This window comes from Genypterus blacodes, unplaced genomic scaffold (genome assembly GCF_046128005.1).
Source record: "Genypterus blacodes isolate CSIRO-AG114 ecotype Tasmania unplaced genomic scaffold, CSIRO-AGI_Gbla_v1 ptg000337l_1, whole genome shotgun sequence".
Lineage (NCBI taxonomy): Eukaryota > Metazoa > Chordata > Actinopteri > Ophidiiformes > Ophidiidae > Genypterus > Genypterus blacodes.
Window position 1 is genome coordinate 487,501 of NW_027467122.1, and position 12,500 is coordinate 500,000.

The following is a 12,500-nucleotide window of genomic DNA, read 5'->3' on the forward strand; positions in this document are numbered from 1 at the left end:
TTACAACACACACACACACACACACACACACACACACACAGGACAGACGTGATCGTGTCCTCAGTCTGCAGCCGCTTCACACTCGCTTGGTTCTGATAAACAACGGAACGTAGTCATGGCGATGGCACTATTCAATGATTGACGACTTCTTGGTATTTCCTCTCTTTATGCCGGTGAACACACACGCTTCCCTTAGGTTCTTTTACACGTGTGCACACGTATGACCAAGCCTTTATGCTGATCAGGTCCAATGTTTAGAAAAGCCACACAAAGCCATGAGCCTCTCCACCTGGTATCATCATCATCATCATCATCATCATCATCACGTCTGAGCACAAACTGTGTTAGTAGAGAGAAACAGTGGTAAGAAGCCAAGAAAGGGTGAGAAAGGAGCAGCGGTGCCGTCTGCTGCCAGCAGAGGGCGCTCACAACAATCCAGAGTGTTTGACCAAAGGGCATCATGGGCACTGAGAGTTTGAGCACAAAGCAGACGACCTGAATCTGAACTCTCTCATCCTGGGCTCTGACATTTCTTCATCAGCCTGAGAAACTCCTTAGCTTTCATGTTTTACATTTTCTTGTAACTGGAACATTTGATGTAGAGTCTGACTGATGTGTTTGTGTTTGTATGAAGGAGTGCCGTCTCCTCCACACAGCATCATGAGAGGGTCTGCTCATTAAAGTGTCAACATGTGGAGGTGGAAGCTTTGTGTTGATTCTACTGTCAAACTCTGAGTGTCCATGATGGTTCCACCTCTAATCCAGACCCGCTCAGGGGGCCGGGGGGGGGGACATACCTCCATGAGCATGGCCAGCTTGTCCAGGGGGCTCTGTGGGGACATGGATGATGGGCTGGCGAGGGTGGAGGAGGAAGGGGAGGAGGATGCGGAGGAGGATGGGGAGGAATGGTGGCTCTGCTGGATCAGGTCTGGGAGGTGGTGGATGCGGCCCCCGAAGCCGTTCCTGTCCGGGTGCTGCGGGGTGTGGTGGTGGTGGTGATGGTGATGGTGATGGTGGGGGCCGGGGGCGTGGTGAGCGAGGCCCGGGCCGGACGGAGAGCCGGGACTCGGGGCAAACCCCGTGAGCAGGACGGGGCTCTGGGTTTGGCCCGGGTTTGGACCGGGCCGCTTTTTGCTGTCACCTGCGCTCTGGAAGTAGAAAGAGGGGAAGAGGACTTTGGGTCTAGGTGCGGCCCTGCTGAGCTCAGGAGAAGGGACGCTGTGAGCTACAGCCAAGGACCAACTACAGCCTCTACTCTACAGGCAGAGAGGAGACGCTGGTTAGACACACAAAGACTCCAGCTGCCCTTTGACCCTGAACACAACCAAGTTCTGATGACCTCTGACCTTTATACTGTCCGTATCTAAAGCTGTGCTATTCATCCATACATTAACTAAAGGCTTCTGGTTCATTTGGATGGTTGAACATGTTGAACTGTCAGCAGTGTTTACACAAGAGGGCCCTCCACAACCATCAGGCACCATGGCAACCAACGAGTGTTTTAATAGAAAAGCATCTTTGTTAACTTCGGTTAAAGCCCAAGTGACTGTTAGACATCCAGGCTGCTGTTTGGTTGGAACAGAATGGAGTCTGATAACGATCCTCGCTGCCTAAGCATCTGTCAATCATCCGTCAATCATCTGTCAATCCTCTGTCAATCCTCTGTCAATCTCATCTACACATATTCAGGTTTGCGTCTCTGCTGACGTTTGACACACGACCTTCCACAGCTTCTGGGTTTCATCTGAGCGTCGGCCATGAGAACGGAACAAACAGGAGGATGAACACAACGCACAAAAGGAAACACCAACGTATGAGGCAGGGGAGCGACGTGCTGATGGGGCGAGCAGGCGTGTTGTGGGCGTGTCGTGGGCGTGTGAGGTTACCTGTCTGACGATCAGCGTGCTGTCTTTGCACGGCGTGGAGCCGGCGTCGCTCTCACCTTCGTCGTGAACGATCATGGTCTTCACCGACTCGGTCTCTCCGTTGCTCAGCCTGGAGGAGCTGCGGGAGAGACGGGAGCGTTCAACACACACCGCCGGGTTTGACCGAACCCCGGGGTCACAGGCTCACAGTCGGCACTCACACAGCTTTGGAGTCCTCCGGGCCAGAGGTCGACTCCTCCCCCGCCTCCTGGTCCACCTCCTCGTCGTCGTCTTCATCGGTGGTGTCCGACTCCTCGCTGGAGGAGGAGTAATCCGTCACCTTGTTGGGGGGGCGGACGTCGTCCACCGCACGCAGCTCCTTGGCCAGTGCCGTCAGGTCCTAAAGGGGAGGAGGCAAGAGGTCAAAGGTCATTGTGCGTCGAGGGGTCGCTTCCTGTTGTCCGGGCGTGCATTTTTTTGGTTTATGGCCGTAAGCGATTGTCAGGAAACGGGAAGCTGCTGGAGAGGAAGTGCAGTTACAGGTGCGCCAGCCAATGAGAAGCCAGCGTGTGAGCAGCAAAGCCAAAGGATGAAGAGACGCAGCCGACGGCTCCAAGCTGCACCGGGTTAGTGGATTAATGGAAAGAGCTGAAAACATGAAACCTCATTAGAGTCACAGGTGAGGAGGAAGAGGATGACGTTAGAGAAGAGAAGAGGGAAGAAGGCCAGACGTTAGTGCAGAAAACCTTCAGCCAATGAGATCAAACACCAGATCACACGACAAACCCCTCATTATTCACACACACACACACACACACAGGGTGCTGATCTAGCTCTATCCCAGCTAGCTCTCTATTGGCTAGTCGGCGTCGAGTCGAGGCTCTCACCGCCGGCTTGTTCGGCTTCACCGCCTCCTTCCTCTCCTCGGGTTTTTTCCCAGCATTCTCGGGCCGGTGGAGGGGCGGGCCCTCGGATTTGGACGAGGCTGTGGGGAGGGCGGGAGGAAAAGGGGGGGCACAGTGCAAGGTCAGCATGAGGAAGAGAGCCGAGTCCACGCTGACGGGAACAGCTGACATGTTTGGGTGTGTAAATGAGAAACTCATCAACCATAACAAACCTAAAGTCCTACATTCTGAAGCAGCATAATGAAGGTTTAACAGAGCAGAGGTGTGTGTGTGTGTGGACTCACAGCGGGCCCTGAACCTCTCTCCAGATCCAGTCTGGGATCCAGAGTTACTGGAGCTGCTGGATGAACTGGAGCCTGCACTGCCGGTGTTACTGGCCGGCCTGGGCACCAGCTTCTCCACTCGCTCCCACAGCAGCCGAGGCTCCGCCCCACTGCACGCACACACACCGTGATCAACGCACACCAAAATGGACTGGACGACCTCCGCTTCAGCTCATTTTACAGTAAAACCTTTGAGTCGTTAACCATTAATTTTCAGTTTAAATCAAAGATATTAGATGTGGATGTAGGATTTAAATAAAGTGGTTAATTAACTGAGTGGGCTCATCTATCACATGTATTGATCTCCAGACTGACACCGGTCTGATGCTTTAGTGTGAGTGACAGGAGGCCTCGTTCAGATCAAAGGCAGAGGTCAGGTGCATTATGGGAACATGTTGTTGCCTGCAGATGTGTATGCAAACTAACAAAGTGCCACAGGGAGCTGATCTGGGTCCTCTACTACTGTGATACCAGCTGTTAGCAAATACATGTCCTAAAGTGTTGTTGGCTAGTGTAAATAAATGTATTGATCATAGTGGAGGCCTTTAACATGAAGAGGAGTTAATAGAAATGATTTAACCCCTTCAGACCGAGCCGCCTGGAGCTGGAGACGCGTACGTACCTGCTGACCCCACGAGGCACCGCCTGGCTGCTGGGGGTGGTGGAGTTGCCGTGGTGATGAGGTGAATCTCGGCGTGTTAACACAGGGGACCTTGATGTGGTCCTGACAGGAACCTTTCATCATAAAGACAGTGAACAGCTCACACACACACTCTGAGCGTACACAGATATCAGATTCCCTGGATTTCCAGTGGAGTTCCTTTAGCCGTCATCTTGGCCAATGTGCAGTACAACAAATGATGTCTAACATTTATATGAAGCTAAAAGCTACTAGCTACATATGAGCTACCTCCATAACCTACAATAGCTCTATCAAGCTAGACTGGCAACTTATTCCAATGATCAGAAATGTGCCGGACTGTCCTGCTCTCTAGATATTGGATCCTAACTTCCTGACTGTTGGAACTTAAGAGAACACACACGTCGAATGTGACAAGTTCCACAAATCCAGAGCAGAACAATGAGTGGTAGCATCCATAATGCAGCGTAACACAGCCAAGCATGCAGAGCTCAGAGCAGCCTGTGAGTCAGTGAAGGCAACACGGCAGGTTAATGTTATGACAGGGGAACGTTCCTGACACGGAGCTCAAAAATCATCTCTAAACTAACTAAACATAATTCTGTTTCTATGACTTTAGGTTCATAAGCTTGAAGTCATCCTGCAGATTAAAGGACGAAGGGACAAAAACCAAACCGCCTCAGCCAAGGTGATAAATAAATCCCAGACTGACAGAAACTGACCTATCTTGGTTTAGTACAATAGGACTCTGCTCTCTTGGACTTCCTGTTTGTTCCAGTCAGCACTACCATTCTACTACAGCGGGGGTCTGTGCTCCTGTCCTTACCCTGGGGGGGACCTCCTTTGTGGGGGTGGTCTCATGGGCTGAGGGTCTAGGTTGGGGATGGGGCTGCGGGTCAGTGCGTGCAGGTACTGATGAGGAGGAGGATGGTGATGGAAAGTGAGGGTGATGATGGTGTTGGTGGGATTCCTGGCTGTTGCGCAGCTGAAGGTTTTCAAAGCTAGCAGGCAGCGGCTCGCTGAGGGAGTTTGACCGCGACACAACAGGAGGCGGGGGGGCAGCAGAGGAGTTTGAGGAGGCGGTGCTGCCGCTGCTCTTTACAGCAGCCAGGTGGGAGCGGACCTTACAGAACAAACACATGGGGGAGGGGCGGTGAGTTTGCATGCACACAGACACCAAACACAGATCCTCTCAAACGCTCCCACTGCCTCCATCGAGTTAGCTTAGTGATACCATGGCAACATGCCAAACATTTGGGTTTCTCCTGAAGGAAGCAAACCAGCGCAGTAACTTCAAAAACAAGAAGCACAGGCAGTGAAGGTGAAGCTGATTGGCTCCTGAAGACGGTCTGAGCAGACAGACGGTCTGAGCAGACAGACAGTCTGAGCAGACAGAAAGTCTCATTGAATTTAGCCCTCAGGAGAATCAACCTCACCATCAACAATGAGCATAAACATGCAAACACAATGTGAGTAACATACATGTGAACACATACATCATGCACATCCATGGGTTTGTAGAGCGGTGGCAGAATGCAAAGGGTTAAAACTACAACATGTCCACAATGATCACCGACACGTTCGAGCACAATGAGCTTGACATTAATGAGACACACACACACACACACACACACACACACACACACAGTCTTGGCCTGATGAGTCACAGTCTGAGTCACAGCTTGTTTATGAATTATGGATGAATGAATCATCAGCTCATGAGGAATGTGGAGGAGAGACATCAGCACCTGAAGAAACACCTGAAACCTTCACACACTCACACACTCACACACACACACACACACAGACGAGTGGGAGCAGGAACCTGTTAAAGGGTTAATCACAGCCAGCATGAAGCTTCATCATTGAGTGTGTGACTTCAAAGGAAAGACAAAGGCATGAAACAGCAGCAGAGTCCAGTCCATCCTGAAACATCCGGAAAGATCTGAGCTGGAAGATGAGACAACCTGAAGGAAACCCCTGAAACAAACCTTCAGATTAGAGTTTGTGTTGGGAAAATAAGCAAAGAAAAGACAAAATCCACAGGAGACACAGCGAGACGATGGCTGAAACGCTGCAACAAGGTCATAAGGTCACAAGGTCACAGGGTCGTCTGAAGAACAACCCTGTGAAGTCCAACATGCTGGTTTCAGTTCCTCACATGACATAGAAACAAACACTTTGCCCACTTTGACACAACTCAAACTGCTGCTCGTGTTTAGTGGGGTGTGGGGGTCGGCGTGGTTACCTGCGGTTCCACGGGCCGGTGCATGGCGGCGGCGGCGGCGGCGGCAGCCTCAGAGTTCCCGTTGGCGTAGGAAGACTCGGAACGTACAGGCGGCACGGGGGGCTGCTGCGGTTTGGTCTGGACCGACTGGGGCGAACCCTGGATGTTCTTACGATACCGCTCGTCAGCCTGAGGAGGAGACACACACACACACACCCAGACACACACACAGACATGAGAAGCAGACACACACGCAGGGCAGTGAGGACTCAGGGTCAGGACGTACAGAGGAACGTGTAAGCTGGCAGTTTGTTAGTTTCCCCCCACGCAGCACAGACGTGACACAGGCACATCATCATCATCATCATCATCAGTTACCTGCTGGTTCAGGCACACCAGCAGCTTCATCACACGCAGCGCTGTTACAGTCGCCACAACTCAAACACACCCCCTGCTAGTAACGCCACCGCGACCAGAAGAAGAGCATCATGCATTTCCCCACACGAGGAGGAGAACACTGGAACGGGAAAGAGTGAGGCTGCAGAGTGGATCACCAGAACCCACCAGAACCCACCAGGCCCGGAGGCTCAGGCCCGGAGGCTCAGGCCCCGTTTCTATGACGTCAGGCTTCTGTGGCGGCAGAAGCCTGACGTACACGCTGCTGTGTGTGGAGGCGCCTACTGAGAACAGAGCTTTGTTGCAGTGCAGTTGTTGTCATTCTTAACTCTCAGTTGTGTGTGAGTGTACGTCAGGTTGTGCGATGCATCATCAGTCATGGTTTATGAGCGTGGCTTGGAGCTGCAGTCCAATTGTGAGATTTTGATCTTAAATTTCTGTCACAGTTTTGTTCCAGTCTCTCTCTCTCTCTGGTCACAGGAGCACTAGCTTGGCCTTGGTGGAGGTATCTCACACTGCAGGACGACTGGGAGAACATTTCAGCACCATTCTCTCTCTATTGTTACCTTTCGTCTACAACAACCCAACACCATCCAGTAAGAGGTAAAGCTTTACATTTGGAGAGAGACCTAGATGAACTCTAACCCCAGGACACCAGGAGACCAGGAGACCAGGAGACCAGGACCCTAGGACCCCAGGACCCACCACCGCGCAGGGAAAGCACAACCAAGAGCAGGGGGGGTGAGAACACACAAGCAGAGGAAGCATTCTACAGCGGTCAGTACGACAGCAAGGGGCTGCCAGGGTTCACCTCTCTGATTGGCTCAAAGTCAGGGGCGGCGCTTTGGAGGTTAAGGTCTGTAGGTTTCTCCAGACTGCGATTCTGAGTGGACCAGGTCCTCTCAGAGTCGAGAGAGAAGCGTCTCAGAGCGTTCTGCGGTTGCTTTGGCCTGTCCAGGTCAAGGGTCAGTGAGGGTTTGGTACTGTGCTGCTGGGCCGCTTTCTTACTGTCCAGGCTCTGCTGTCTCTGGAGGGACAGCAGGTAGGCCTGCTCCTGCTGCAGCTGCCTCTGGAGCTGCTGGGCTTGGCGCTGCTCCTCAAGCTCCCGCCATTTATGCTCCTGAGAGCAAGGAGGGTCACACTGAGCCACAACCACTCACAGAGACTTTGTTCCACTTCTACATGTTAAACAAACGTTTGTCACTTTGATGGTTAACAGCTCAGCACCTTCACTTCCTCCTGCTGTGGATGGGAGCAAAGCACTTCAGCTCCAGAGAACATCTCAGCACAGACCAAAGAGGTGAAGAGTTCTTAGATGATCACATGTGTATCAGCTCAGCTTTTTATAGATTTCAAATTTCTTAGTTGGGAGCTTAAATCTTTTTTAAACTGGATTTTGTAAAATTATTCTCAATAAATTCATTTTTTTTTTTTTTTTTAAATCCAATGTTTCTTTCAAAATTAAGTAAAATCAACAACAATTTAATTTTTTTGAAAAACTTAACAGATAAATTCAATCAAATTGTTTTCTACCGAGTGAATTTTTCAAAATAAAATAAACAGAACAAGGACTTTAACTGAACTACAACCAATGATCTTTATAAGATCAAAGGTTAATTCTTTATCCATCTGGGACTTTGAAGGTCAAAACAAACAAAAACAATAAGGAAGTGAGAAATGAGAGAAACACGATGTCAAAATATCAGAAACTGGATTAAAAACATGAATGTTTCTTCATTGTGAACCGATGTCAAACCTGATCTGAGTTTATTACATCCTGAGGTTTCACATGGACTGTGTGGGAACCAGGGGGGGGTTGGGGGGGGGGGGGGGGGGGGGGTGGGGAGCACATATCCTGTCATTATGCCAGTATCCTATGTAGCCTCAGGGGGAGCAGAATCCTTTTCAATCACATCATACAAACCTCCCAACAAAACTCTGATCCCTTTCCCATGCAAAACCTGGAACACATGGACAGAAAACGGGAAAGCCACTTCCTGTTGGATGAGTCATTTTCATAGTGACATCATCACTAAGGGCCCCACAAACATCCCGTCTTACTCAGAAAAGATCTGAGAACAATTCATACGTTTCCACCTCAGCTGAGACAGATTCACTCCCTCCATCCAGCTCACAGAGGAAGAGGAGGAGGAGGAGGAGCTGCTTCATAGGACTTATAGGACATTTAAAACATCAATGTGAGGGCAGAAAGTGAAACATTATCCCTCTGAGGTCTGCTGTTGGAGACAAACTGCATCAATCTAATTACAGATCCATAGCTTAAACAGGAGCGAGCCAAACTAACTTTATTTTTCATCTATCATACAAATCAAGACTTTCCTCACAGGGTTCTAGACATTCTTTGGCAGCCCTGGTCGTTTCAACATGTTTCCACTTGGGGGCGTGGCCGAGCTCGTCGTGACACAAAGCCGTAAACATGAAGCCCGAAGGAGTGAAGGCTCTGCTGCTGACCGGAGCACGGGAGAACGGGTAAACGCTCACACTTACGTACGGTGGAAAGCTGCTGAGCGCTCCTGCTCAACACTGAGAAACGCTGCCCTCCTGTGGCTGAGCTGTTTGATGCCCTTAAACAAAGGCACAAGCTACAAACAACAGGAAACTCATCTCTACCCGGATCTACTGGCTCCATCAACCCTAAGCACACACCGCTGTGATGTTCTCTATCTGCAAGGACTGATGACGTCATACAGGGAACATGCGGCAGACACGTTCAGTGACTACACTAACGACCCCCAGAGGGTTAATGTGGGGCGGAGCTTCAGGAGGACAGAAGAGGGAGAGCAGAGTGTGAGACATGAGACGTGTGTGAGCGCTCACCAGCAGCATGGCCTGTTCATGCAGGAGCTGCTGCTGTAAGATCTCCAGGTGCCTCTGCTCCTCCTCCAACTGACGCCGGATGTACTCCTGTCAATCAAACACAGCCCCGCCCCCGGCCAGAAGTCCATCAATGACAGAACAAACTACCACAGTGGACCTGAGCAGTACAAGAACACCATCTCTAGTGCTCCTACGTTATTATAAGTCCAGATGAAAGAGGTTTGTGTCCCACCTGCTCTCGGTCGGCCCTCCTCTTCTCGTCGTCAGCTCTCCTGCGCTCCTCCTCCTCTTTGCGGCGACGCTCCATGTCCTCCACACGTCGCTTCTCATCCTGCTCACGCCGGCGCTGCTCGCGCTCCTGCTGCCGTCGCATTTCCCGCTCACGCCGTTGTTGCTGCAAATGGCCACAGGAGGCAACAAAGAGCAGGAGGTTCAATCAAACCCGTTCAGATCTTCTTCAGGCACTTCATGGTTTCCTTTCCTTCTAACTTCTTCATTCTTTCAGGCAGAGAAACTATTCAACCATCGTTCAGGCCTTCAGTCACATATTCAGTTTTTCAGATATCGCGATTCTACAAACACACACGCTCTCAGCCTTCCCCATGTGTGTGTATTGTGTGGGTGTTAGAGTGGAAGCAGGTTGAAGCTGATTGGCTGAGAGCTTCACACTCTAAACTCATCAACTCCTTCATCTGTCTCAGTTTTTTTCTTTTTTTCTGTCTGAATCTTCATCATCGGGCTCAATGTCAACTTTTCTACTTCTCTTCTTGTCTTTAAACTCCCTGCTTCTCTTTGTTGTGTGTCCTCCCTACACTCAGGACCTCCTCCTCCTCCTCCTCCTCCTGCCTCTCTCTGCCCTCTCTCTTTTCTCATTCTGTCGTTCTTCTTCTTTCTCTCTCGTCTTACTGTCGTTCTTTCTCTTCACCTGTACATTATAGGATCCGTCAGACGTACAAGCACAGTCATGACTCAGCACAGCGCCTCAGGCTGTGGCTGATGTGGGAAAGAATGAACATAAATAACACACACTTTGTTTTCCCAACACAAAGGCCCGTTCACCTCGGAGGGACGGCGACCTTCAGTCTGACAGCCGTCTCATCAAATGTGTTGAAATGAGCTGAGTCATTTCCGGCTCAGAGTTTGGCGCTGAAGCGGAGGAGATGTTTGCGACGTGCTCAGTCACGCCGACAGGATCAGTGTGAAGACACGCAGCATCAGGCTCAGCCAGAGTCGGCAAGTCAGCAATTACAGGCAGACTAGTCATTGTGCTCACTGATGCCAGGAGCTGCAGCTTCTGTGTTTGTGATCTTTATAAAACAGAACACAGGCTTGTTTCTATGAGCCTGCTCTGGATTCTAACCTGTTTGGTTCAATGGGACCTGATCATCTTTAAGATAAAGAGACTAAGATCATCCTCAGCATCACAGCAGGGTTTAGGAAAACTGTGGACAGACTTGATGAAGAGGGGAGAGCAAAACCATGCATTCACGTTTGGACACCAAACTGAGCTGTTGTGTGTTTGCGGCCCTGGTGACTCTAACACACACACACACACACACACACACACACACACACAGCAGCTCTGTGAGGCTCGGTGGGATCGGGACCAATTAGAGCCTAATCAGCCTCAGGGGGTCGGATGTCAGAACCTGGTCCCTGCAGGGCCACGACACCTACAACAACAACAACATCTCTCTCTCTCTCTCTCTCTCTCTCTCTCTCTGACTCCTCACCTCCTCCAGCCGCCTCCTCTGCTCCTTCTGCTGCTCTATGCGCTTCTGCCTCTCGGCCAGTAGTTGGCGCTTGTACTCCTCCTGCTCGCGGAGCTGCTGCTCCTGGAGGAGCTGCTGACGCCGCAGCGCCTCCGAGCGCTCCTTGTTCTCCTGCTGCAGCCGGATGAAGTCTCGGCGAAGCGTGGACTCGCCCGGCACGTTGACGATGGAGCTGCACAGAGGAGGAAGTGTAAGCGTCGCTACAGATGTGGCATGTTAGCATGGTGGCATGTTAGCATGGTGGCATGTTAGCATGGTAGCGGTGGAACGCTGCGTCTGTAGCTACCTTGGCTCTCCTTCTTGCTCAGACGCTTCCTCCTCCTCTTCTTCACTGCCACTGTATTCATACTCTGTCTCGTCTGTCAATGAATGAACGAGACAACATAATGAAGTTAGACGTCATGGGAATCCTGGAAGAGTCGCAGTCACACAAGTGTAGAGACTCGTTCAGCTGTGCTAAACGTCTCACTCACCCTTCTCCCCCCTCTTCTTCTTGGTCCGGTCGATGTGGTCTTTGAGCTGGATGCGGACCTGCCTCTCGTTGGGCTGGTCCCGGATGAAAGGGTGCTTCAGCAGCTGCTCAGTGGGGGGGCGCTGGGTGTAGTTCTTCACCAGGCAGCCCTCGATGAAGCTGAAGAACTTCTTTGACCTGCCGAGGAGAAAACAACAGGGCTGAGCCGGTCAAAGGGGACAGCAGGGGGACAGCAGGGGGACAGCAGGGGGACAGCAGGGGGACGGCTACGATACGTGTTGAGTCCCGGATTCGGCCCACGGGCCACGGTTTGCTAAACCTGATTTAATATTTCTGTTTGTCAATATTTGAGTTGCAGTTCAACTTCAGCCTCAGGGTTGAGGGAGGAGGAGCTACAGGACACTCACCACTTCTTAGACTTGAGTCGAGGAGGAGGGTTCCTAGGAATGAGGAAGAGGGCTCTCATAGGATGCATGTCACACAGAGCTGGAGAGAGAAGAGCAGAGACAAACCACCTCAGTCGATCATCTAACATGCTGCTGTTGGAAGAGGAAGAAGAGCAGCTGAAGATCTTTTTCCCTTCTGCCACCTGCAGGACCTCAGAGCTTTATGATGGCTGACTGAACTTTAGGTTACGCCAGTGCACTTACGAGGAGCGCCTTCAGCCATTTCTATAGCGGTGATTCCACAGGACCACAGGTCGCTCTGAGGGACAGAGGAGGAAGGTCAGGTCACGTTTGGGTTCATCAGACACATCAACATACATGAATGCAGATCCTATCAGAGACAGAGCGGGACCACATCCTGTTCTGATCTAAACCAACGACACACGTGAAGCCCATACACGGTTGAGGACTTCCTAGGTCCCACCAGGTCCACGTGGAAGAGGAGCAGTACTGAGGAATGAACTCCTGTAACCCAACCCGCCGCCGCTGTAAGACAGCAGATCTCCTCTCTGTTCCTACCCTGTAGTCGTAGGTGGCGTCCGGGTTTTCGTCGCAGGCGATGACCTCAGGTGCCATCCAGTACGGCGTCCCGATGAAGGTGTTCCTCCGACCCACG

The 12,500-nt window shown here is 51.2% G+C and overlaps 1 protein-coding gene across 3 annotated transcripts in view; it reads right to left on the reverse strand.

Moving 5' to 3' along the window:
• The window catches only part of LOC142988596 (mitogen-activated protein kinase kinase kinase kinase 4-like), a 41,062-nt gene that overhangs the window by 7,314 nt on the left and 21,248 nt on the right, over positions 1–12,500 (reverse strand). The window contains exons 7-23 of one of the 3 annotated variants that reach the window (XM_076137796.1): positions 12,404–12,500; positions 12,089–12,143; positions 11,846–11,924; positions 11,440–11,615; positions 11,253–11,325; positions 10,928–11,138; positions 9,427–9,588; positions 9,195–9,281; positions 7,168–7,476; positions 5,982–6,149; positions 4,560–4,856; positions 3,716–3,828; positions 3,055–3,203; positions 2,753–2,850; positions 2,087–2,265; positions 1,887–2,004; positions 798–1,148 (exon numbers count right to left, since the gene is read on the reverse strand). The exon at positions 12,404–12,500 is cut by the window's right edge and continues 34 nt beyond it. In XM_076137796.1, coding sequence (XP_075993911.1) covers positions 798–1,148; positions 1,887–2,004; positions 2,087–2,265; positions 2,753–2,850; positions 3,055–3,203; positions 3,716–3,828; positions 4,560–4,856; positions 5,982–6,149; positions 7,168–7,476; positions 9,195–9,281; positions 9,427–9,588; positions 10,928–11,138; positions 11,253–11,325; positions 11,440–11,615; positions 11,846–11,924; positions 12,089–12,143; positions 12,404–12,500 — 2,722 coding nt within the window. The remainder of the gene's footprint in view (positions 1–797; positions 1,149–1,886; positions 2,005–2,086; positions 2,266–2,752; positions 2,851–3,054; positions 3,204–3,715; positions 3,829–4,559; positions 4,857–5,981; positions 6,150–7,167; positions 7,477–9,194; positions 9,282–9,426; positions 9,589–10,927; positions 11,139–11,252; positions 11,326–11,439; positions 11,616–11,845; positions 11,925–12,088; positions 12,144–12,403) is intronic. The other 2 variants (XM_076137797.1, XM_076137798.1) reach the window with 2 other exon arrangements.